This window comes from Canis aureus, chromosome 1 (genome assembly GCF_053574225.1).
Source record: "Canis aureus isolate CA01 chromosome 1, VMU_Caureus_v.1.0, whole genome shotgun sequence".
Taxonomy (NCBI): domain Eukaryota; kingdom Metazoa; phylum Chordata; class Mammalia; order Carnivora; family Canidae; genus Canis; species Canis aureus.
Genome location: NC_135611.1, coordinates 18,031,364 through 18,057,637, shown reverse-complemented (window position 1 = coordinate 18,057,637; position 26,274 = coordinate 18,031,364). Strand labels below are relative to the sequence as shown.

General features: G+C 49.4%; 1 protein-coding gene across 12 annotated transcripts in view; it reads left to right on the top strand.

Moving 5' to 3' along the window:
* NEDD4L (NEDD4 like E3 ubiquitin protein ligase) overlaps positions 1-20,702 on the top strand; it is a 338,650-nt gene extending 317,948 nt beyond the window's left edge. For all 12 annotated transcript variants that reach the window (XM_077891827.1, XM_077891799.1, XM_077891773.1 and 9 more), the window contains 7 exons: positions 2,963-3,036; positions 5,515-5,575; positions 7,188-7,247; positions 8,689-8,796; positions 10,203-10,299; positions 10,902-10,974; positions 15,786-20,702. In XM_077891827.1, coding sequence (XP_077747953.1) covers positions 2,963-3,036; positions 5,515-5,575; positions 7,188-7,247; positions 8,689-8,796; positions 10,203-10,299; positions 10,902-10,974; positions 15,786-15,888 — 576 coding nt within the window. In that variant the 3' untranslated portion in view covers positions 15,889-20,702. The remainder of the gene's footprint in view (positions 1-2,962; positions 3,037-5,514; positions 5,576-7,187; positions 7,248-8,688; positions 8,797-10,202; positions 10,300-10,901; positions 10,975-15,785) is intronic.
* The last annotated feature ends 5,572 nt before the right edge of the window (positions 20,703-26,274 follow it).

The window sequence follows — 26,274 nt, the reverse complement described above, 5'->3', positions numbered from 1 at the left end:
GGGGATGTTAAATCCGAAGTTGTAACCTGCCAAGAGGAGGGCCTAGTTCTGTGAGTCACATCTCCTCATAGCTTCCTCTGATCTAGTTCATAGTCTTTATGAAGAAGAGAGATAACATCATCCTCAGGCTAGTTGACTTAAATGGATTTTTCCAGAAGCACAGACGGAGCACCTCCTGGGTACAAGCACTGTGTTGGTGTCCTTCGTATTGGGTCCTTGAGCTCAGACACAAGACAACGATGACCCTGGCCCAGAAGCAGGTGTAACAGAGGAAGTACGTATTCAGTGCAGTGGGGAGCCGTGGGGTGGCAGGAAGCCGCGCTCCGCCTCCCAATCGGTCTCCCTCTCAGCGAGAAAACAGAGAGAGTAGCACCTGCCTCACGGGGACCATTATGTGAGCCCAGCACTGCACCTGGGCCACAGGCCGCCGTCTGTGTCTGGCCCTTGGCAGCCACTTTAAAACGTGGAATTGGAGCAGCCGCTGCCACCCATTCAAGATGTTTTCTGTGAGAAGCCCAAGCAGGATGGAGACGGACCCTTGAAAGCTTGAGCTGGGACACTGGTTGCCAGGCCCTAGGAGCAGGACCTGGAGCCTGCCCTGAGCCCCCCCAGCCCGCCTCCCCGAGAGACCCGCAGTCAGGGTCAACCACAAAACTAGACGGCTGCCCACGGACGGCTTGCTTGACCTCCTTACTTAACTCAGAGAGTGGGGTCCCCCCCCTTTTTTTTCTTTCAAAAACAATTGTATTCGTTTATCTGATGACAAAATACTAATAACGTCAGTAGTAAACATAAAGCCAGTACAATAAAAATACGTAAAGGTCATCCGTGGTTCCTACCACCCAGAGAACATTCACGATTAAAATTTTGATTTCTGTCTTCCGGAATTACTCCCGGTAAGCACATGCACACAGGACTTTTTTATCTTTACAGAACGGAATTGTATGATGCGTACGCTTCTAACTTAATATACCCCAAGTGCCTTTCTGTGTCAGGAAATGTCGTGTGTACCATTCTGTGGCCCCCCGATTCCACGGGCAGCAGGACGATTGTAATCTTGGCATATACATCTTGTGCATCTGACCAGTTTTTCCGCTTGGAATAAATTCTAGAAGAGGAAGTATTACGACCAGGGATGCTGTGCATTACAATTTGATGCCCGTTGCCGAACTCTCTTCCCAAACGGTTGAAGCAATTAAGCCCCCACCAGCAGCGGAGGGAGGAACAGTGTCCCTGGCGTCGGCAGTGCGGGCTCGCTGCCCCTCTGTCGTCGGGTGTGGCTCCGGGAGGCCCCCAGGTGCTCTCGTCCCCACAGCCCCCGGAACAGACTCAGGGTCGCGACCTGGGCTGCACGCCTCTCGGCCCCCAGAACTGGGCTCGTTTGGCGTGGATCCGACGGGGGACTCGGCCACCCAAAGGGAACGGCGTGACAGCCTCTGGGGAGGGAAAGGAAAAGCCATCGGGGGCTTGTTTAAAAATGCGGCCTATCAACAGATCCCGGCCGCGAACCTCCGAAGAGGTTTTACCCCAAGGAAGGCCCCACGTCCCCGGCGAAGCTGCCGCGCGTGGCTGTGACCCGGGGCCGGGCAGGGGTGAGGGCAGCGCCTGGGAGCCGAGCAAGACGGTAACGAGGGACGTGCACCCGGAACCCGCGTGGGGGGCGGCGAGGAGTTGAAGTGGCTCGTAGAGCGGCGATCTGTCCGGGGCGGAAAGGCCAGACCCCCTCACCCCCAGCCGCTGGAGGTCTCGGGGGCCCTGCTGTCCCCGGCCTGGGGGCCCAGGAGGCGCGGCACCGGCCGTCCGCTGCCCGAGCAGCACGTGTCCTCGCAGCCCCGAAGCCCTTCTCCCCCGTGACGGCGTGACCCGGAAACTTAGTCTGGAAAACCTCCCCCGCGGGCTGGTGCGCCCCCTGAAATAGTCACGCGGGGAAAAGACCGGAGGGGATCCCCGCAAAACATCCGTGCGGCTTTCTTCAAATAGATAGGAGGCTTGCGGGGGGGGGGGGGGGATTTTTTTCCTTTTTTTGTTTCATTAAAATTTCTACGAGAGTAGACTTTATTTTAAAAAAAAAAATGAGGGTCCCTCCCTCCCTTGGCTTCTGCTGGGTATCGCTTTCTAGGGCCGGCCTGAAGCACAGAAGGCCACGCTGGTTTTCAGCCACTTTGTTCCCAATCCTCGGTGGCCCTGCAGGAGGGAGCTTGTCCGGGGGGTGGGGGGGGGGTCTGCACACACATAGGAGGCCAGGCTTCTCGGAACACCAGGTAAATCCATCCCTCAGCTTTGCTTTTGAAGCTGCCTTTTTTTTTTTTTTAAGTCCCTGCATTTTGCATTTTTGAAAGAAAATCCATGGGGCACCGGGTGGCTCAAAGAGTTGAGCATCTGACTCTTGGTTTCGGCCCAGGTTGTGATCTTGTGGGTCCTGGGATTGAGCCCCAAGTCTGCTTGAAGATTCTCTCCTTCAGCCCCTCTGCTGACGTACACATTCATATTCTCTCTCTCTCTCTCTCTCTCTCTCTCTCTCTCTCTCCCCCCCCCCCCAAATAAATCTTTGGAAGAAACAAAGCCATGCATCTTTTTTTTTTTTATGATTATAAAATCTAATTTTCAGAAACTAAGTGCATGAGAATCTGGATCTCTGTAGTCTTGATGAACATATCCTGTCTTTTCTATTAAGCATAATTTCTTGATAATAGATGCTCTTCTCCACTGTTGGTAATGTATGAAGAATAATTAAAACTCCTAAATAACTGCAAAATAATTCACCTTTGTTAACATCTTTAAATGTGTAACATCTCAACAATTTAAAATCTCATTAGATATTCTTTTGTATACAGAGCCCATTTGCTAGGAAATCTTTCTGAATGAATTTTGCTTATCTGCCTTCCGTAGTAAGACATTATTACTCCGTAATGTGGAAAATAACGTCATGATGGTGATCATTGTTTTATCTTTGCAATTACAGACCTATCAAGTGGATCTGAAGCCCAATGGGTCAGAAATAATGGTGACAAATGAAAACAAGAGAGAATATATTGAGTACGTATACACATATTTACAGCTTTTTCTCACTAAACTGAGCAGCCTGTTTGGTTTATGTCCCTTAATGAAACAAAACAGCTCATGACTGTTGTGGTGGACATGCTCTCAACAATCTGAGTTCCTTTCTGGCTTGGGCTAATAGGAAGTCAAATTTTATTTTTTTTTAAGATTTATTTATTCATGAGAGACACAGAAACAGAGGCAGAGACACAGGCAGAGGGAGAAGCAAGCTCCTCACAGAGAGCCAGATGTGGGCATCGATCCCGGGTCTCCAGGATCATGCCCTGAGTCCAAGGTATATGCTTAACCGCTGAGCCACCCAGGTGTCCCAGAAGTCAAATTTTAAGATGGAATGTTTGACTTGTAGCATATCTTCAGTGAGCTGCCTTACTTATAAAGGCGTCAAGAAAGGAGAAAAACGTGTACAGTATTAAGTAATACAGCAAACATGCTCTTAGAGTATGTGCTTATGTGTTCAAAAATGGAGATTTGCCGTATTGGAACATAGTGTCAACAACCAGTGGGGTAAAATTAAGAATGACCAGAAATAAAATATTTCATCTCTCTTCTGGCTTCTTTTTCCATAGTGAAAATAGAGGAAAATAGTCAAAATGGCTAGGAAAATTCACACATGCAGACATAATGAGTTACTTCTGATGTTTATAATTTCTTAACCCAATCTCAGCCCCAGTTGGTGGAACAAAATGTTTAATCTTTGGGAAATCCAACTGTTAGGTAATCCTAGGGCATTTATACTAGCTAGAAGACTTTAGTCTGTTGGACACATTCCGTTTTCCTCTTTGGTACATATGTGTGCTTCAGGCACCCGACTAGGATCTCCCTCGCCAGCCCTGGCACAGGGATGAGGTCAGTGTAGCAGTGTTTGGTTTCTGGGTCCCAGTTTCTGCATCTTGCTGGTTGCCACAGCGGCCTGAGCTCCGTGTCTGCCCTCAGCGCTCTATTTCAACAAGCTGGTTCCCTCCTCTCTCAACGTAATTGGTCAGAGGACTTGAATTTGGAGAATCAGCCTAGAGTCTTGGCATCTTTTAGGGTCATCCACAGATAAAGACCTATCCCTCATTAGAGAGAAATGGAGAGTCTTAGAGCCTCTGCTTAGAGACGCTGACAGAGCACGCAGTCTTACATAGCAGACTTCTCCCCGCCTCACAAGTTAAAAGTTAGCTATGCCTAAAAACAAATAAGATACTATAGTTCTTACCTGTTCACATTGGTTGGCACACTTGTTCTGAATTTGGACAATCTGAGCAGGCAGGACACCACCTTGGCAGATGCCATTGTCTTCATTTGAAAGTATAGGCTTTGGGGCGCCTGGATGGCTCAGTGGTTAAGCATCTGCCTTGGTCTCAGGGCATAATCCCGGGGCCCTGGGATCGAGTCCCACATTGAGCCTGCTTCTCCCTCTGCCTATGTTTCTGTCTGTCTCTCTCTCTCGTCTCTCATGAATAAATAAAAAATAAAATCTTAAAAAAAAAAGAAGAAAAACAAGAGAAAGTTCAGGCTTTGCGTGGATTTTTTAAAACACTGCCCCTGAGGGCGATGAGGGTCAGAAGACTGAGGGTTTGGATGTTGTGATACGTATTATACCTCATTCTTTGCACTTAATTCTTTGAGGTTTCAAATTTGGTGGGGAGTGGGCTTAGAGTTTCAGCTGGCTTCAGTGGAGAGGAAAGGATGACTAAAGTCTCCACCTGCCCTTGACACACGGGTCCCCCTGGCGCAAGAATGCAGTGACGGTTGCCGGGTGCGGTGATGCCTCGTGTGGCTGGGACTCGGACCGTTGCCATAGTGGCACCTCCCAGGGGAGAGCCCTTTATGACAAGACCCTCGTGCCATTTCACGACAAAATGCCTTAGCTGGAGTCCAGCACGGATTTGCCTGGCATTGAATTCTGCTGTGCGCTAAAGATCGTAACAGAGAAAATGGTTTCAGTACATTTCTGTTAAAGAGGTCTTGGCATTAATCCTTCCAATTTTAGTATTAAAGGATTAGTGTTTTGCCGACAAGTTATGTGTCATTGTTGAAAACCAGTACACCGGATACTAGAGTGAAATGTGTCACAAAATGTACTGGATACTCCTTTTCAAAATCTATGTACATGTTTTTGCACAGGTGGATGTGTATATGTGTGCATTTACGTGTCTACAGGTACGATGCACCTGTGTATTCACACTCCGCGATTTTTTTTATGCCTTTTCTCCACGTTGTCACATTCGTATGCAAGTTTCGTAAACTGAGGCTTGATAGGGGGCATAAAATATTTTTGAAATCCTGAGGTTTTAGGTTTCCCAGCAACTCCTGAGAGAATTACTGAGTAAACCAGGCTCTGGACCCTGCCTTCTGTCCGCTGGTTGCGGGGGTTCCTCTGCCTTCCCCTCAGTGGGTGAGAAGGCGGCGGGAGACAAAGGGCGCTCGTGGTGACAAGGATGGTTCAGCACTCTCTCGTTTCTCCCACAGCTTAGTCATCCAGTGGAGGTTTGTGAACAGGGTCCAGAAGCAGATGAACGCCTTCTTGGAGGTACGTGGTCTGCCCCCAGCAAGTTGAGAGGGGAGGGCTGTCCTCCCTGGAGGGGGGAGCGGGGGCTGGGGGTGGTGACCACCTGACCTGAGGTCAGGCCTGCTCAGCTCACACCTCCGCCCCGGCCCGGGGCCCTCAGCCACGCTTCTTTTGCTTGGTGTCTTTTGCTTGCTCTGCTTCTGCCTGAGTCCCTCGCAGACTTAGCTTCAGCGCAGGTCCACAGAAAACACATTTTCTTAGGCTGGGTTCTGTCTTCTACTGAGCCGTCTTGTGCCAGCTTTCCTCCCATTAGAGGGTGAAGCAGATGCTCCTCAGATCCAAATACTTAATGTCAGCAATGCTCCCAGGCCCCTGGCAGAGCATGGGGGGGATTCATTATTTTTAAAAAGGGTTCCTTTTGGGGGCAACTGGGTGGCTTCGCCGGTGAAGCCTCTGCGTTCCATTCAGGTCATGATCCCAGGGTCCTGGGATCGAGACCTGTGTCAGGCTCCCTGCTCAGCGGAGAATCTGCTTCTCCCTCTCTCCCTCCGCCTCTCCCCCCCTCCCCCTCTCTCCCCTTCCCCCTCCCTCCTCCTCCCCCTCTCCCTCCCCCTCCCCCTCTCCATCCCCCTCTCCCTCCCCCTCCTGCTCCCCCTCCCCCGCTCCCCCTCTCTCCCCCCTCCCTCCTCTCCCTTCCCCTCTCCCTCTCTCCCTGTCCCCCTTCCTCTCCACCTCCCCCTGCTCTCTCTTTCCCTCCTCCCTCCCCCCACCCCAAATAAATAAATTTTTTTTAAAAAAAGTTCATTTTGGGCAAAAGTAAAATTCCTTTTTAAGTCTTGGTAACGAGTTTAGTTATGTAAAGAGAACGTAGGAAGAAGCCCCAAGTGCACAGTATGAATTTCCACTGAACCAGTGCAGAGTTCTCATTAGGCAACGCTCTCCTCAGCTTGCCCCAGCTCGGTCACCTGCGGTAAAGCTCTAGGCCCAGCAGAACACTCAAAAATAATTCAGGGACTTAAAGCATGAAATGTGAGTTAGACTTGCAAGAGGACAGCAGGTTTTATACTTTGTTTGCATAAGAAACCCTGGAAGCAGGGTCCTGGCACCCCTGCCCCCACCACGGTGATCCCACTTTCAGAACCAGATACCTGCGAGGCCCAGCAGCACAGAGCATCTCACCTGACCTCCCAGGGTTCATGGTTCACTCGGGAGCTAGCGCGGGCTCTCAGCACTCCTCTCTCCTCTACTGGGTCACACCGCCCCCTTATGTAGCTCACGTCTGTGCCTTCAGTACCTTATTTTTAAACATGTTCTCTTGCACATCCGTGGCTCACACGTTTTAGGACACACTGACTCATAGCTGTTTCATAAAATGGTTTTGGAATGCGCCTGCCTACAGTCATCCACATTTTCAGAGGGTTTCTGAGATTGCTCAGATACCTGAACCTTCTAGATTCTACTTTTCTAAATTTTTACCTTGTGACTATGCTGTTTTTATTAGAACTACAGTTACAGGATACCATCGCTTTTATATAAATCAGCAAAGAATGTGTTTTGTTCTGGCTATTTTTTCTGTAAAATTTGTCTCTTTCAAGGAAAGAGGGTATTTAAGGGGATTTTTTTTTTCTTTCAGGGATTCACAGAACTGCTTCCTATTGATTTGATTAAAATTTTCGATGAAAATGAGCTGGAGGTTTGTATTTTAAACATTTTCTGTAAAAGTAGATCTCTTTAAATGGTATCTTATTACTCTCTGGTCCTAATGTCCTAGGGAGTAAGCTTGGCTGGATTCTACTCTCTCTTATGGGGTGTGTTCATGGATTTTAGAGTAAGGAATAGTGAGCTTAGCCACCTGTACATTCCTCACCCAGGAGAGGGTCGTTCTGGACACACCAGGCAAATAGAGGCCCACTGAGCTGTGTTGGGTTCATGCCCAGGTGTACCAGGTAAGGAGAATTGCTTCTGATAGGGTCATGGTTGGGACACCAGTTGGGTGGCAGCCTGCTGCCTGCGAGGCTGGACTGGGTGAGGTCCCACACCTCTGCTCCACACGGTAGCTGAATGCGACCTTTGCCAGGAAGTGAGCACCAGGGGCCATAGAACAGACGCCTCTACGAACCTGACCTGGTTTATACTGAGTAAGGAACAACTTCAGAAGATGACAGGGTCGTAGCAGGAAGCAGTTTGTATTAGATTGTTTCAGCTTCTTCGTGTTGACCGAGATGAAAACTAGCAACTTAAAAAGCACAGGGATCTCTCACCCTTTGTTGTGTTGAGAGAAATAGGAGGAGGAAGGCTGTGTCTGGAGAAACTGTTACCCATTTGTCCGGGCCACGTATCCGATGAAGCATTTCTCATAGTCTAGCCTTCTGTTCATTTTTCTTGAAATAGAAACTTCAAGACAGATGGTGTCAAAATCCTGTAGTGTGAGTTCTTTGTTTGATAAGTGGGGAAACTGAGGCAGGGAGCAGGTAAGGGCCTCCCAGGTTTGGGCATAGTCAGGCCTAGGATCTGTTCTCAGGCTTCTGGTTTAGTTCTAGTTCTCCTTCCATTTTTTTTTTGCTGCCTCTGCAGGAATACCATGCTGACTTTTCCCCAGGAATCCTTCCTGGTTTGGGGGTTAGGCGGTAAGAGGAGCCCTGAGACTCCATCACAGACCTGGTGGTCACTGCCTTAGTACAGGTCTGCATCCACACACCTCTGGACAGGAGCTGGCCGAGAGAGGAGCTCTGGCTGCCGTAGTGCACAAATTCTCCTGGGGGCTGGGGGTTAGTTCAGATGTTGAGACCTACAACGTCTCAGAAGGGGAAATGGCTGGAGTAATGAGCAGCTGTAAACGCAGCACAAGAGCTCAGATTGGAAGGGTGGGCAGGACACAGGCGTGGAGTGGCATCTCCACCACGAGAGGCTGTGGCCTGAACACGCGTCAGAACTGGGTCCCCCTCCTTACCTGCGCTGCCTCTGTGACCTGAAGTGGCAGGAAAATGTCGTCCCCATCATGTGTTTTTAAGAGCTGCCAGTTTACCTGCTTTGCTCGTGACACAGTGCTGGTGTTGAGGAAAGGTTCCTCCCTCCATGGCTGATTCTTCTGTGTTCAGACATGCCCTGCTCACACCCGCTCATCTCCCTCCTAGTTGCTGATGTGCGGCCTTGGCGATGTGGACGTGAACGATTGGAGACAGCATTCTATTTACAAGAATGGCTACTGCCCCAACCACCCTGTCATTCAGTGGTTCTGGAAGGTAAGGCCTCGGCTGTCTGGGTGCTCCTCGGCCTGGGTTGGAAGTGAGGACCCTGTGCTGCCTCCCTGCAGTCCTGCCTCTGAGACCCAGGGCTCTGTGAGCGTCGGGACCCCTGGGGACAGCTGCCCCTCCCTGCCATTTTCCCGTAGCTCTAATGGGCAGCTCCTCCTGCGTAGGGTCCATCCTTAGCAAAGCACTTTCTCCTCCTTGACCACCTGACTAAAGTGGCTCTATTTGAAGAGCCCACCGAGGAGGATCAAGTAGGTAGTTGCATTCAGGAGTTAGAACCGCCCGCCAAAGCGTAACTAAGAATATGGGTGGCTTCTCGGGGTGAAACATGCTTTGGGGCAGACTTCTCCAAGATGCCATTTTGGGTCAGAAAATCATTTTCCGCATTGTATTGGTTCATTCCAACAAACATTTTGTGATCTTTATATCCTTCAGCCAAAGATGCAAATGAAATTTGATTTACTATCTTAGGGCCAGTGTTTGCTTTCTCTTGAGCTTTGGAGAGAAGTAAAATAGGAATGAGTTGAGTCCCAGGGAGAAACTATTAACTGCCTTCCAAAGAACAGTTTAAGGTGGGGGGTGAAAGGCTGATGACTCACAAAACTAAGAACTCCCATAACTTGTTTCAATTTCTGAATATTTACTATTAATACAATTCAAGCAGTAGCAGAAACAAGAGAGGAAATGTTAAAAACAGACTCTTCGGGCAGCCCGGGTGGCTCAGCGGCTTAGCACCGCCTTTGGCCCAGGGTGTGATCCTGGAAAGCCAGGATCGAGTCCTGCATCGGGTTCCCTGCATGGAGCCTGCTTCTCCCTCTGCCTGTGTCTCTGCCCCTCTCTCTCTCTCTCTCTCTCTCTCTCTCTCATGAATAAATAAATAAATAGAATCTTTAAAAAAAAAAAAATCTTCAAAGCCCAGTCCACATGTCTGCTCGGTTCTTGTCGTAACTCAGATGTGCAGCATACACGGGGTATTTTCAAGGCCTATCCTGCCTCTGCTTTTCTCTCCTTTTATAAAACGTCATCTTCAGAGAATGTGTCTACAGCCGGAAACGTTGCCTCCTACCCTGGGTTCCCCTGGGGTTGGCGCTTCCCGGGCACTGGATCCTGTGCACGAACAGGCCCCCGGGAGCGCTGGCACGCCTCGCCCGCAGAAACAGGAGCTCGGTGCCATCAGAGTTTGCTTTGTATCTCGTTTCTTTTGACCCGTTGGCAGAAGAAGAAAGAGCCACGGTGATCTCTCGTTCCCTAAGATTACCCAGGCAGTGTCCTGGTGCCCATTAAAAAAGAGTCGGTCGCAGTCACCTGGCTGGGGCTTATGCTGCGGTTGTTCTGATGAAGTGTTGCGGGGCTGTCGCGTTAGGGCAGCGCAGTGACCCCCCTGCCCCCCTCCCCAGGCTGTGCTGCTCATGGACGCGGAGAAGCGGATCCGGCTACTGCAGTTCGTCACGGGGACGTCCCGGGTACCTATGAACGGATTCGCCGAACTTTATGGTGAGCGGGGTACTGTTAGGTTCCCTGCCCCTCCTGTGACCTTTCCCAACCCCCCCGACCCCCAAGACACGGGTGTCACCTGTAGGCCTCGCACAAGGACTGCAGTTGGGGAGGTGGCCTTGTGCTGCCACCAGGGCGCTTTGTGCTCTTACTTTTGGGGAGAGGAGGGAGGGAGGCTTGTGGTTTTGTGCAGAGAAAAGTGGGTCTTTTCTGTTTTCCTTGTCTTCTATTTTGGTGTGTCTCGGAGGACTCCGTACCCCCCAGGACACAGACTCCTTGTACGGTGCTCACCAAGATGCTAGGACCAACATCACTCTGTGCCCTGCGTGTTAGTGGTCGCGTCTCGTTCCCCCGCACCCCAAAGTAGCGTTGTGTGGGTGCTGCAGGCCTCGGCTGGAAGGCTGCACTTCTGCGTCCCGTTTGCAGCGTCGTGGAGCCCATGCCCTGAGGCTGAGCGGGCCCCTGGCCGCTCCCAAGGGCAGCTCCTCATCCTGTCTGGGAGGCGGCGAGGGTGTCCCCGGCTCCCCCCGGGTGTGCCCGCTCACCTTCTCCCCTTTCCTCGAAGCCCCACTCCAGCTTTGTTCTCTTTTTTTTTTGTCCAGGTTCCAATGGTCCTCAGCTGTTTACAATAGAGCAATGGGGGAGTCCTGACAAGCTGCCCAGAGCTCACACGTGGTGAGTGACAGGAGCACACCGTCGTCCACAAATAGCGTTTTACGTACTTAGCTGGGGCTGGCGCTGGGCTGGGGGTCACAGAGGGCTGTGTCCATGCCGACAGACTGAGTTGTAGTGCTGGTGAAACCCAAACCAGGTGCTGCATGGACCCGGTGTGTGTGGTCATAAAGGGCTAACCCCCCACCCAAGCTGTTCCTCCTCCAACCCCCCCCTTTCCCTCCTTCATCCAGGAAGCAGGGATCCACTGTGTATTCGCTGTCCTTGGGTACGACTGTTCTCTAACTCTGTAGACAGATTGGGTTTTTACTCCAAACTTTAATTGGTTTTTGTCCCCAGGCATAAAATTCCCTGGGAAACATTGTTATAATAGGCCTGTCCTGGAGGCACCAGGGTGGCTCAGTCAGTTAAGCTTCTGATTCTTGATTTCGGCTTGGGTCACGCTCTCAGGGTCGCAGGATCCAGCCCCATGTCGGGCTGCGCACTCAGTGGGGAGGCTGCTTGTCCCCCTCCCTCTACTCTTCCTCCTCTCTCTCTCTCTCTTTCTCTCTCATATGAGAGCGTAAATAAAATATTAAAACATAAAAGACCTCTCATGGCTACCAGTCACCTCTCAGTCCCTGGAATTGAGCAAAAATATGACTGGCTTGGGGGAGCCTGAGACAGACGCCCCCTCCCTGGGGGACAGGGGGGAGACAGGTGTGCAAGGCCCACACCAAGAGGAATGAAGCTTAGCAGCTCTCAGGGAGCTCCTGCTGCTGCAGGCACCAGTGGTCCTCCTGTAGGTTTTCCCCCACAGACTTTTATTTCTTGCTCCTGGGAAGCCAGTGGACGTGGGCCCTCTGGCAAACGGTGAGCCGCAGCCCTGCTCTCCTCCCCAGCAGTGAGGCCTCCTGAGAGCCCCCCTGAGCTGCAGGGCGCGGGAAGCACCTCCCCGCCCTCAAAGTGCCAGCTAGGAAGGGACTCTCACGGATGCATATTTGTGGAAAACGGGCTGCGGGAGGTTCTCTGGTTCCTTCCTGTTGCCTTGCTGGACAGAGCGTAGCCCATGTTTACTGTTCCGGGGACTCTCTCTGCAGTGACTCTGGGCCTTGCCCATCTGGCCCTGGAAAGCAAGCGATTCCAGCTAAAACTGGCAGATCTCCAAAGCGGTGGTTGCCGTCGTTCTCTGCCTTTATTCTAGAGGGAGGACGTGTTGGTAGCTTGGAGCTTTTACCCCAGACGGTGTCCGAGTCAGCGGTGCCTTCGTGCAGAAGGCGGTCAGCACAGAGCCAGGCCCCGGGGCTGCTGGGATTGACACACAAGCTCCGGGCCTCGCGGTCTGCTGACCATGAGGAGGAGGAAGAGCTGCCTTGCCGGGCACTGTGGCGTCTCCAGGCGACGTTACGGGGTGCTGGCATCACCCTCGGCAGCGAGGAAGCTGGCCCTGCGGTCACGCCGCTCACAGGTGCCCGAGGCCCAGGATTTGAACTCTGCTCTGCCAGAGTCAGAGCCTCTGCGCTAACCACTGCGCTAGATCTGCGGCCCCTGTTCAGTCGAGTGTCCATCCTGTGTCCTCCCGTGCCCCCGGGGGCAGGTGTCTTCCTGTCGAACTTTTCTTCTGTTTCCAAGTCCACATGGCTTGGATCACAACCAAAACATGGTGTGCTGCCCAGATCAGACCTCTGAATTCCGTGGTTCCCAACGTCAGCTGCGCATTGGAACCACCTAGAAAGTTTTGTGGGTTTTTTTTTTTTTTTTTTATCAATACTGATGCCAGGGTCCTGCCCCCAGAGATTTGGACTTAGTTGGTTTGGTGGGTAGCTTGAGCTGTAGGGTTTTCAGAACTCCCCAGGTGGTTCTGGCCAAGCTAGAGCTTAAAATCCCTGCGCCTTCCCTAGGATGAAGCTCTGCCCCTGGCAGGGAGGCAGCCCAGGGGGCTCTTACCGGAGCCTCTTTGCTTCTCTGTGGGTCACAGAAATAAAGGGCCCACGAGTTTTCCTGCTGATGCTCTCTGTAGCCGGTGAAGGGGGCGCTGGGTGCAGGTGCAGAGCCTGATAGACATTGTCACAGAGATCGGTGAGGAAAGTGGGGAGTGAGCTTGCTGGCTGCACCAGCACCCGAGAGACTCTCTGTGTCCCAGGCACAGCTGTGCTGCGTCGGGGAGGAGGCCAGTATGGCCAGGCCGTTGGCCCCTGCAGCCTGGAGCTGATGTGCAGAGGCCTCTGTGAGTCCCAGCCTTGAGCCAGCCCCAACCGCGTTTGGAGTCTTTTATTTATTTTAACTATTTCTTCAACATTCCACATTTGATGATGCAGATACCTCTTTCTTCCCTGAGTGTAAATGTTCTAGTATAAACCTTTTTGTTAATTGTAAAAAAAAAAGGGGGGGGGAGGGTGGGGGGGCTGTGTTCCCCGCTGCATGCCTCTCCTTCCGGCCCCAGACCAGACTGCTCTGGAGGAGCGAGCTCTGCTGGCTGCTCACAGCAGTGGTGCTGCCATCAAATTTAGCTGTAGACGTGTCTGATTTCTTCCATGTTTTATGAAAAAGCAAAATCGACAGTTAAGCTTCAGAATAAACACCTGGTTTACCAGCAGAGCAAGAGCTACTGTACTCGTCATAAACCTCACAGGTGTCTGATCCGTTTAAAGGGCTTCACCTCCTTGGTCTATCAGAGATCACTCCTTGGATGTTTAAAATTACACTTTACAAAGGATCCCAGACTCGCCTGCTCTCTGGAGTAGATTTAAAACGACCTCCCGCGGCCCACACGTCCTCTGTGTGTGGAAGTGAAGCTCACCGAGAACGCCGAGGCCACTCAGCAGGCCAAACCCTGGCCCCTGGCTGCTTCACGCTTACCCAGCATACGCTGTGCTCTGGGCACTGTCCTCAGCACTTGATGTGCGTTAACTCGTACGATCGTCATGATGATTCTAAGCAGAGGATCATACACCAGGGGAAATGGTCACGGATCCTCGAGAATATATCACCCAGGCCCCCCTAGGGACACCCGGGCCTGGACTGTGAAGGACCTTCTGTGACCGCGCAGTCTGCAAAAGTGGGGTTTTGTCCTTAGAACTGGTAAGGTCACGTTTGAGAGCATTACCAAACTGAAAACCCTTTCAGACGGTCTTCAGGATTCCCATGTTTCCGAGGACTCCAGTTTGAGAAGCACTGCCTTCTCCTCTGCTGTGACTTTTAGCAGTTAGTGACTTAGAAGCCTCAGAGCTCGGCGTGTCCTGTTAGAAACCTGCTAGGGATTTCTACAGGGCCCACCGGGGGCGTGCGTGGTTTTCTTAAAGCTGCTGAGAGCAGTGAGGCCTTGAATTGTGAGGACTTGTTCTGTTGTTCTGTTCATATTCGGAATCACCGGTCAGTGCTGGGAGGGAGTTTTCAATCCTGAGGCACCACAAGCAGGGATTAGGGGCAGCCCGGGGCTGAGTTCTGCTTCTGCTGTTTACTGTGTGACCTTGGGCGAGTTACCTAACCTCTCTGTGCCTCCATTCCTCTTTCCTAAAGTAGGGGTGATTGCTAGCACTCACAAAGCTAATAGACGGAGAGTACTTAGCAGTGCTGGCCGGCACGCTCCATGGACGTCAGCTCTTAAAGAATCATCGTTAGCTGCGGCAGGTGCCTACAGTCATTTTCTTGACGGGTGCACATCAGCAGTGCACACCCAGGGGTATGGGTTCTAGCTCCTTGGGCTCCGAGCAGGCAGTTGGTGAACGGCGAGTGAGCAATAACATTGCTCACTGTCAGGACGCCCGGGTGGCTCAGCGGTTGAGCGTTTGCCTTCAGCTCAGATCCTGATCCCAGGGTCCTGGGATCGAGTCCCACATCGGGCTCCCTGCACAGAGCCTGCTTCTCCCTCTGCCTGTGTTTCTGCCCCTCTCTCTGTGTCTCTGATGAATAAACAAAATCGAGGAAAAAAAAATTGCTCAGTCTTCAGGCGCTTGCTTCATGGATGGAACACCTTATGTTGTGTTCTGATTTGACTTTCCCAACATCCTGAGAGCAGTCTGCCCACATCACAGAAAAGCAGATCGATTCAGAGAGTGAGGTGACTTGCCCAAGGTCACACAGCTGGCAAGTAGCAGAGCCAGCGTGTGAACCCGGCTGCATAGACAAGTGCGCTTCATTGATCTGAAGGCCTCCCTGTCACCACGGTGATTGATCACACCCCCACTGAAGCCTTCAGATACTTGGGTTTTGTTTTTTTTTATATATAAATGGAGCTCTCCACTCCACATGTCCATGACTCGGTTTGACTTTGCTTCGAGAAGGCAGCTTAGTGTTGGGATTCTGGAGACACAGAGGGCCTGGTTTCCTGGGGTTGAGGGCTCTCGATGCTCCAGGCCCCGAATCTGGAGAAACCATTACCTGTCTCAGAGGCCTGTGGTGGAAACGGCATGAGTTACTATCCAGAAAAGCACTTGGCTTGGGTTCTAGTGTAGAGTAAGTGAGAGCATTGGAAAGAGAATCAACCTTGGTCCATCCCTAACATGTAAGTGCTTGATATTGGAGAGTCTGGAACTCGGCACGTGTGTCAGGGACCTCGCCTTTCGGGGGCCTCCCTCCCCAGCTGGGCTTTGGCCTCACATCTAGTTGTGGTAGAGCGTTTTTGTGGCCCATCAGAAAATTCTTTCCTCTCCTCCATAGGTTATCTAACCTCTTCGATGTGGATGGTTCACTGGCATTTATTTTTGCTGACTCAGAATTGTTGGGGAAGACTCTTCTATCCTCGTGTTCGAATACCAGACTCCCCCTTAGCCACACCCAGGAACCGTGGGGGAACAAGGCTGACCTTTAACCTATGCTTTCTGTTACTCCTGCAGCTTTAATCGCCTTGACTTACCTCCATATGAAACCTTTGAAGATTTACGAGAGAAACTCCTCATGGCTGTGGAAAACGCTCAAGGATTTGAGGGGGTGGATTAAGCACCCCCGGCCTCGGCCTCGGGGTGGTTGTTCGTCCAGCAAGTCCTGCTTGCACTTTTGCATTTGCCTAACAACAGACTTTGCAGAGACCAGGCGGAGGAGCAGCCCCGGCGTGGCTCCTGGAGCCGAGCCTTCGCCCGTGACTTGCCCAGGTTCAGACCCGGGAGCCCGGTCCCAGGTCACGTTCCTGCATTTTCCACCACGAATTATCAACTGGTTGATGTGTACACGAATTACATTTCAGGAGGACTTATTCTATTTATGTTGTGCCTCTGTAGGCAAAGCCCTTAATAAATATTTTACATACTTTATAATGACAATGAATGGAATTAATCACTCTACAGGTATAGTATTACAACTCATGTTTACTTTTTAAAAATGATTTAGACCGATTTTCAGATTTTATTTCATTATAATTAAAGATGTCTCGTGTACTTGGAAAAGTGAGCATATTTTTTTTTGTATTTGAATTTCATACCAGGTTTCATGTCAGTGACATTTTTATTTTTGAAGTACTTTGACTCCCCGCTCCCCTGCCCTACTCCCTACTTGATTAGCATTGGAAGACTGATTTTTGTCCAAAAACCTTCTACAGATAAGGACTTTGAAAGCATTTAAAATATAACCATTAGGCATAACGATCATTTTCTCCATACTCAGAATACAAACTGGATATTACATTGTTTTGTACAAATTTAGCATACTAGCTGCAGGCCGAGAGAATTGTAACTATAGCATGACAAATTCGGCGCTGACCTGAAGGAATCACACCATTACTCCTTAGAAGTAACTCCGTGTGCCAGAGCACATCTGAGACAGGATTGGACTCTCAGAAGAGACATGACTTCCCCCTCCTTGATGCTGTACAGTCCTTCTTTTATCACTTTTTTCTTCTTTGCTGTTTGTGGTAGAGACATTTGAATGAACCTTGGCACCGCTTGATTTGAAACTGTGGAAACCTGAGATCTGTTTGATGTCTTATCTGTACGCGTTCGCTAATGGTAGCCGAATAACCAATTTTTGTTCTAACTGCACCAATTCTGAAGGCACTTTATGTACTCCATGGAGGTCATACCTGGTTTTGTTTATGTTTTGTTTTTTTTTTTTATCCGAGACATTAAATGTGATGATATTTTTTCTCCCCGCACACATCTTTCCCGTGCAATATCTATCAATTGTGAATCTGGCTGCTGGTGTAGAAAACCTGTCTGTAAAGCTGAGCCTACAGACCTAGTCCTCGCCAATTGTTCTGTGATTTCTACGCAACTACCGAGATTAATGCACACTTAATTGAACCGGGTTTCGTGACCTAGGACATGTTGCATGCTTCAACACTGTGTACTGCTTGAGTGGTGTCTGTTCTGTGCTGCATTAAAAGCGAGCGGGAACTCTTGATTTGACACCCCCACCCCCGACCCCCCCAGGGTCGGTCAGGCTGTGAAGCTGGTGGGGACCGGGATGGAGTTGGATTCTTTACCACTTTGTGAGTGTTCGTTGCAGGATTCCGTGGTGTGTTGTTGAGAGAAGGCCTGAGGGCCAGCGTGGGTGCTCAGCAACCCTGCTGTCCTCTTAACCTGGCTTGTCCTAAACCCTGTCGTGACAGTCAGGAGCTCTAGAGATCTGATCTCTTGCCAGTCCTAGATAAGACAGAAAATCGTGGTTTCAGGGCCCCTCCCTGTTTGTTACGTAAAAAGGACATTTTGATGTAAGAAATTCATTTGTTCCCCAGCTCTGGGAGGCTTGTGAGAAACCACGAATGTTTGTGGTTGTAAGCGAGCTGCCTTAGCAGGTGCAGAGGTCGGAGCCGTCCGAAAGAAGGTGGGTTTCTACGGAGCTGAAGATTGGCTCCCTTTTCCCATTGATTTAAAAATCTCCAGTAGTGACGGAGAACTTAGATGTTGAGTAATTAGAAAAAAACAACATTGCTCATTACTTTTATCTATTTGTGGGATGTGTTTTCCCTTCAGTCACTATAACGTCTCAAGGCAGAAACCCCCTCCGTGAAGCCTCTCCTGGGCCGGGGGCTTTCTGTCTAGGACTGAGGCCGAAGGTCGTGCTGGGATGGATTCTGAGAGTGATCCATGTCGCCATGGGGGAGGAAGCCCACGATTCTAGTTGAAGAACTGGGATTCTATCGTTCTGCAAACTGTATATTCAAAAAAATCAGAATATTCGGTATAAATGCAAATTTAGGGAAGAGTTAAAAATACAAAAGAAAAATCCGTCCTAAGATCATTTCCGTGCCAGGAGCAGATAGGGATTGTCGAATACTTGAAAGACCGTAATTGTGACTGACCATTCATCTCCTGCTAACTGCTGGGTTCGGGGTTTGTTTTTGTTTTGTTCGGCTTTTAATCCACATAAGATTCCCTCATCTCAACAATTCTCAGTATTTCACTCTTCGTCTAAAATAGTCCTAGATCTTGTTTTCTCTGAATGCTGACAACCACTCTCCGACATCTTCACGACAGAGTCATGGGTGGTGGCTAAGAAAACAAACAGACTGCCGGTCCTTCCCATCAGCAGGCCCTGGGCAGCGTTGCCTCTTCTGGTAGTTACCTTCACTGGCGCTTCTCCCACGTCCAGGAGCTCTGCACCCTCTGATCTGACTATTTTAGTTCCCCGAAGAAGGTACAGGTTATTATGGGTCATTTGACCACGAGGTTAAGAAGCTAGTCCCAGAGTTAACAACGGCATGTGAATGTGAGCACACCTGCCTGTCGGTCCTGGGTATTTCCGTCCCTGTCCCTTGGAAAGTCCAGATTAGCTTCCGAGTGCACTGCTTTCCTGGCAGCTGCCTCTGGAACAAGAAGCCATGGGGCATTTGTCTGTTTTAAAGCCCTATTCAGCTCTGAGACATTTTCTGTTACTTACTTCTCTACAGCCAGTCCTGTACCACGTCGCAAGAATGTAAGATGCTTCTTTGATTTTCGTTTACAAGGCCCTTTGGTCGAACATCAGATTTTCCCTGTGGTCAGATGACAAATGCTATAAAGCGACTGACGTGGGTTATTCCTCCCACATAAGGATGCAGTGACGGATTCTGAGAAATGGTTTGCAAAATATTTGAACCACATTCTACATCTCCCATCACGAGATAGACAACATGTGCCGTGGCTGTTTGATCTTGCCAGATCCGGACTGGCTCCCCTGAAAGCCAAGTCCATATGCAGCAAATTACGAATTGTTCCAACAGTTAACGAATTGCTTAACACCTGACTCTGGCATCTTCCTAGGTCTTGTATCTCACCTCTGAACTTTTAAAATCTACAGGAAGCGTGAGTTGATTCCCAAGCCCCTCCCCGCTGTGCTAGCCAACCTCTTCCTTTTTCCTCCTCACCCCCTGGTATTGACCCACCGGGAGAGGAGGGCACCACTGTCTGGTTATCATTTCCTGCCTCGTCAGTAGGGGGCGGTGCCGCGCAGGGTGACTGCCTGGCCCGCTCCCTTGCTGACCCCCAGGAAATCGAGCACTACCTCTTGTCTCATTATTCAGGCTTTGGGGTACATCCTGAGAAGTCACGTCAAAACTGCCAATTTCAGGTCTGAGATGCGTTTTTAAAAATCCTTACGAACTCCACTTTGTATTTTAGATTTTAAAACTGGGAAGACAATGTGATACACTTTGGACCATTTTTTAGTTTATCTAAGCCTTAACGAACAGTGTATATACACTTGCATATGCGCGCGCGTGCACGCGCACACACACACACACCCCAAGAGTGTTTTCCGTGTCAGAAGCAATGCTGTAGCTTTAGGACGTGAGCTTGTGTAATGTTTTATTTCAGAAAAGGATAGCTTTCTATCGGTATGAAATTTTCCAAGAAAACTTCTCATTAGACATCTATCCTTTGTGAAAGATGCTGTGCGCAGAGCAATGCATGTTTAAAATGCATGTCTTCTTGTTCGCTGGGTTTATGTTTCTAGGGAGTATCAGTAGGAATCTAACAGCATTGGCTATAGACCTCTGTGTACTGCATCTCAACCTTGCGTCAGAGCATCGAAAGCCTTTCTGATGACCATGACCCTGTGTCTACAGACATCTGTGTTCCTGTGATCCAGTTTGCCCTTTCACTCACTGATTTCACCTAGATTGTCACGGTTTCCTTCATGTTAACTTTGCAGAACTATGATTTTCCTTTACTCCTACTTATGTGAGATGTATATACATGTATACGTACGTATGCTGTCCAAATATATCCGTATATATTTGTATGGCATTTGTACACCTTTCTCGAGAAATCTGGTTTCGAATGAGAGTGAGAGCTTAGTCCTTCTACAGTTTTCTCCAAGCTGTGTCCTGAGATTTCTGACCCTCAGAGCCCGAGAGGACCCCAGGAAAATGATGCTAATGTGCTGTCATTCCATAATTCAGGATCTTTTACCAAATGAAACATGAAAAAAACAGTGACTTTTAAGGTGAAAAGAGTTTCAAGCATTCCAAATGAATTCTCAATGTTTCATAACTTTTTATTATAAACCCCACCTCCTCATAATACAAAGCCAAGTACTATTTGATACAGTGATTACAAACCAAACTACTTTGAAATTTTTTAAAGACAACTTCTGGGTAACGCTCCTTTTCACAATCAGAATGGCTTTAAAATACGGTTGAATTTGATACACACAGGAAAAGTTTTGTTTAAGAACAAATCCTTTTTGCTTTTCATTTTTCTTGAGAGATCTTAAAGAGAAATTGTTAGATTGTTTTCCTGACAGCAAAAGAGTAATGTGACAAAATGAAGTCGTTGTAAAGAAGTGATACAACTTGTCAAATATTTAATAAAGAATTATGGAAGCTGGAACGTTCTCTACATCGAGTATTATGGGTTGTCTGATTTCAAACTTCTCTCGATGCATTGTCTGAATTGTTTCGGGGGTTACATGCCTGCAGATGTATAGCCCTCATTTCCTTAATATCCCTCAGAGCCCCACACCTTTCAAACGTCGTTGAAGCCTCCCCAAAACACAAGGCTCACGCTCACTGGGATGCACGTCTGTTCTTAGCTGTCATCTCGTTACTAAACTTGGGAATTAATGACTTTATATAATACTTGCATAATTTGTGGGAGTCCATCCCTAGAAAGGCTTACTTTACCTTGTTTTGTTTTGGTCTTTTTTTTTTTTTTTCCAACCTCTGGTTTTTAACCATCGATTTAATGTGAGTCAAAGATACAATCATGAAGCCCAAAGAGGTTCTCAGAAGAATGATGCTATCAAAGTCCAGCTCTCCTGTCGATTCCCTGTTACAGCAATAGCCTCCTCTTGGTGGCCATAACCTGTCCCCTCAGGGACTGCCAGGAGGGACCATCCCAGCAGGGCATAATTTAGTCCTTTTTGGGTTAGGAGTAGGTGGCATCTTGCTGGGAAGGTGTGCGCAGCATCTGCTGTGCTGGTGGGTAGAGGGCCTCCAAACTTGTATACGTTCTTAGGGAAAAAGACAAGTGATGGAATAAATAGAAGAATTAACTATAGTAGATTGCAGGACCCTGTCATGACCTGGGGGACGCCCACTGGTGGGGACTGAGTGAGAGGGAAGGTTCCCTCTGTGGGGCTGACCTCAGGCAAAAGACGAATTCTGCCCCCAGTTGGCTTGTCCCCTCCTGCCCAGGGCCTCCACAGAGCTCCACGGGAGATCGTGTCCACCTAGCGGGCTCTTCTCTATCTTCAAGTTTGAGTTGGCTCTTGTAGCCTCACGCCATTCCCAGCCAGGTGCCCAGCAAATTGGCCCTTTCAAACACACCATTTTCACGTGTAGATGGGGCACCCATCACCTGCAGTTCTGTGGCCTGGGTGCGTACAGGGTACACAGGCTACAGAGTGGCAAAGAGGAGGGTTTGGGGCCAGAGTGGTGGGAAGGGAGGGCACTGGTTTTCCTTGAAAGCCTTCTTGCCTCACCACATCCCAATGCTTGGGAAAAGCCTTTTTTTGACTCCCCAAGCCTACAGCTAACTTGCAGACCAGTTCTCTTGGAAGGGGTGTAGGGTACTGCATGCAGCAAGCGCACTGCCAGGACGAACCCACGAAGCACTGAAGAGGAGTGATGTGTGAGACGCACATTAAAGGGAAATTCTACTTTGGGGCGATTTCTAAGCGATGCAATGCCATGGGCATTGTACAGTGCAGGGAGTTTCCGGAATTAGAAAGTCAACCATTTGCAATCCTGCTTGGCCTTGTCCACCAAGACTGGATAATGACAGGAGCTAAAGGGAGAAGCTATAAATCATCTAGACATAGACTTTTTAAAAAAGTTTTATTTATTAGAGATAGGCAGAGACATAGGCAGAAGGAGAAGCAGGCTCCCTCTGGGGACCCCGATGCGGGACTGGGTCCCAGGACCCCGGGGTCATGACCTGAACCAAAGGCAGGTGCTCACCCACTGAGCCACCAAGGTGCCCGTTGATGTAGCTGCTCTTGATAAGGAAAGAGAAGCTAAAGAACGGCCGAAAATCTCTCACCTCTCAGTAGAGCCCAATAATGCCATTTTTCCTTAGTACTAAAGACTTTGAGTCCCAGAGCACACCTTTTTTTTTTCCCCTCCAACATTTTGTTATGAGAACAAACATTCAGAAACGTTAAAAGAATTGTGTGCTGAGCCTCAGTCCACCCACCCCCTAGCTCGGGCGTTCCACTTACCCAGCTTGCCCTATCGATTCCTCTGTCTACCGATCCTTTAATCCCTTGTAAGCTATTGGAGCATTGCAAAGTGAACTGCAGGCCTCCTGTTCCTCCCCCAGAGACTTCAGCATGCCTATCATTACCTAGATTTTACCATTTAGATTTTTTTCTTTCGAGGTGTTAAATAAAAATTCAATTGGGTAAATCTGGAGATGGAATTGACTTTACCAAATGATTCATGAGTCAGACAGCAACCATCTCGCAAAGAGAAAGTCGCTCCACGGAGCAGTACAAAATGGAAGGTTCTTCAAGGCAGAAAGCGGGTGGGGAGATGGACATTATTAGCAAAGATGCATTGTGTCAGGCAAGTCACCCTCCTAAAGGGAATAGAAGGGGTCTGTCCGAGAATTACCTCCTAGAGCTGACCAGGAAGTTCCAGGTTAGCTGGTTAAAGGTCACATTCCTGGGATGGGGGGAGGAGAGAGGCTGCAGTTGGGTATTGAGTCTTGGTTTGCTTAGCACGAGTGACTCCATCTTGGACCTTCTGTCTCCTTTTTAACAGAAGTAAAATTCACATGCAAAAAAGAAAACCTTAATACTTTCACTGAGTTTCAACAAATGTGTGCACCTCTGTAACCCAAATTCCCATTGCCCCAGAAAGTTCTTTTGTGCCTCCATCTAGCCAATCTCTACTCGGGTGCCCTTCCCCTGCCCCTCAACAACTGCTGTTCTGAATGTTTTTGCACCGTACATTAGTTTTGCCTGTTCTCAGATTTCACAGAAATGGAACTGCGAGATTTGTTACAGTAATTTTTTAAGTTCTAGCTGGTGTCCATATCGCCCTGGAGCCATAAAACCCATTTAGCCAATGGGCGGGAAGCCACAGGTCCTCACCAATGAAAAAGGTGATAGTTTCTTTTTTTATTATTTTATTTATTTATTCATGAAAGACAGAGAGAGAGGCAGAGACAGAAGCAGAGGGAGAAGCACTCTCCATGCAGGGAGCCTGATGCGGGACTCGATCCCGGGTCTCCAGGATCACGCCCTGGGCTGAAGGCAGGTGCTAAACCGCTGAGCCACCCAGGGATCCAAAGGTGATAGTTTCATACCCAAATAGCTTCCCCTCTTTCATATGTAACATGAAAACCTTCACTTTCCAAATACACACAATCACCTTGTAGCATGTTCAGGCCTGTTGTTTACCTACAGGGATCATCTAGAACTTTTGGGTTGAAATCCAGGCACGTTTTGCTGTCATCAGTCACCAGTGCCTCAAGATGGAGAGGGTGGTCTGGATTGCTCCCCAGCTCCCTGGCCCCATTCTTCACAAATGCATCCTGAGGAGGGGAGAAGGCAAGAGCGTATCAGTCAGGGCAAATTAATGCTGTACCAAGGAAGCCCAAGCTGTGGCTTGATAGGATAAAGGTTTATTCCTCACGGGCCTGCATAGGTTAGAGGAGTCACTCCGCTCCAGGAGTCCCTCAGGAACCCAGGCACCCCCACTTCATGGGCCCACCATCCCCTGGGCCAGGTGGGCCTCAGCAGCCCCCAGGCAGAGGCTGGAGGGGGCCTGTGGAGACCTGCAGGATGGCCAGTTCTGGAGGGGGACTCTCCCCACTGCCCACCTCCCTTTGGCCGCATGTCACTCATATGGCCTTACCTGACTACAAAGGAGGCTGGGAAACATCTGGTGGTGCCAGACGCAAGAGGAAGGAGTCTGGGGACAAGCAGTCTTGCTCTGCCCTAGCATATCACTCAGTAATGCTCAGATGCAGTGATTGAGAAGACCAAATGCATGACCCCTTCCAGAAGTATTTTCATTTTAACCAATGAAAATGGTTAAAATTTGAGCCAAGGGTGACACTTGGCTTAAACCCAAAGAAATAAAGACTGAAATGAAGCGCTTGAGCCTCAGCAAACCGAGTGGAGGAGGGTTTTTGGTGACAGGGTCCCTGCTTCAGGATATAGAGTTCATGGTATAGAAGGGACACTCCCCTGAAAAGCCAGCCTATTCTCAGAAACAGCCCCAACACCAGGCCCTCAAAGGAAGCCACGCTGCCTCTCCGCCTGCCGCAGCACAGAGCTCTCTCCACCCTCAAAAGCAAGTGCATATTTTCCAGATCCCTTCCAGGGCAACACAAACATCCCTTTGTCCCACAGAGTCGAAAGGCCATAAAGGACCAGAGACTGAGGGGCTGCTTTCTCTGCCCCCGAGAAGGATCTGAGGGAACCCCAGGATGTTGTTGAACTTTTTAAAGAGTTTCTGTTTGATGAAGGATTTTAGAGATTAATTTACAGTGAATATTACTTGTGGCAGAAAGTTTGGGTTTGGGATGGTCTTTTGCGTGCCAGCTATTTAGCTCTCTTCCAAACTCTAAGGGCCCCTCTGGGGTCTTCCCACTCTCTCCTCCCCCACCCTCCGCCTCCCCCTCCACAACCTTGGTCCCTACCCTCTCTTGCCTTCTTTGCTGTCTATATTGACTTAGAAGATCCTTGCTTGTTCATCAGTTGAGATTATCAGGGGGGCATGCCCTCCCCGATGTAATGAGTGTTTAAACAAAAGTCAGGCCTTTGAACCCTGAACTCCAGTTAAAAAATAACAGGCTGGCGACTGAATCAATGAGAGACAAATATTAGCTGTGGGACCTGGAGCGCCATGGCATTGGGAAATACCCATCGCTGGTGACATGGAAAGAACCGTGGTCAGACCCACCGTGGGGGTCTGGGAAACCCAAGGGCCCCAGGGACCTCAGGCCAGTCATTTTCTTGCTCTACGAGTTAAACACTGAAGCCACCAACCCTTAAGTTAGCTTCCAGAACTCCCTTAGTCAGGACGCCTGCAGAATCTTCCTGAAGGGTGTGTGCTCTTATTTCGCTCCCCTTCCTAGCCAACCTGCACTCCCGCTAGGCTGCCTCCAGCAAAGCTCTGAGCCTATCACTCTGCTATGTGCACAATTTGCACCAGTTCCCGTTGTACGTCTGCCCGGCACGCAGGCCATCAGGGGTGTCTGGGCAACAGGACAGCATGTCTCTGGGTGGCCACTTCTAGCCTCTCCCCAGTCATCAACCTCGCCTCGTTGTGAGGTGTTCGATGCTACAACCCTTTCCTCTTTCTTAAAATGCTCTGTGGTTTCCATGACATTCCACCTTCCTGATTGTTCTCTTCCTTTCCAACTACCCTGCTAGTTTTTCTCCTCCCCTAAATGATGCTCCCCAATAATTTGTTCTTGGTTCTCTCTCTTTTTCCCCCCACCCCCCACTCACCCCCTCCTTCTCTTCCTCCTCCTGTCAGGGCTTAAAATCATCACCTCTGTGTGGGCAATTACTAAGTCTACCTCCCATCCCAGAGCCCTCAACTCTCCTATCCCAAACCTCAACACGTCCCAATCTAAACTCACAGTGCTCTCAAACTTCTCCCTTCCTTCTAAATTTCTGGGAACTGTATCCTAGTTTCTTCTAGGCATCCACACTGGAATTGTCTTTGCCTTTCCAAATGGCTTTGCTCCCCAAGTACAAAGAGGGACAAAGTTCAATGTTCCATCCGTTTATTCAGCAAACACGCACTGAGCGGCTACCATGCACCACATACCTGTAGTGCTTAAAAATGAAACAACACAAAAATCCTTTCCATTAGGATTAGGAAGTCTCTATTCTAGTGGAGGCAAATAGGATTCAGATACGTAAATAAAATGTATGTTACATTAAATGTTGATGAAGCCAGGAATGGAAAGCAAGCAGAGGAAGGATTAAGGGAGCATGAGAGGGTCC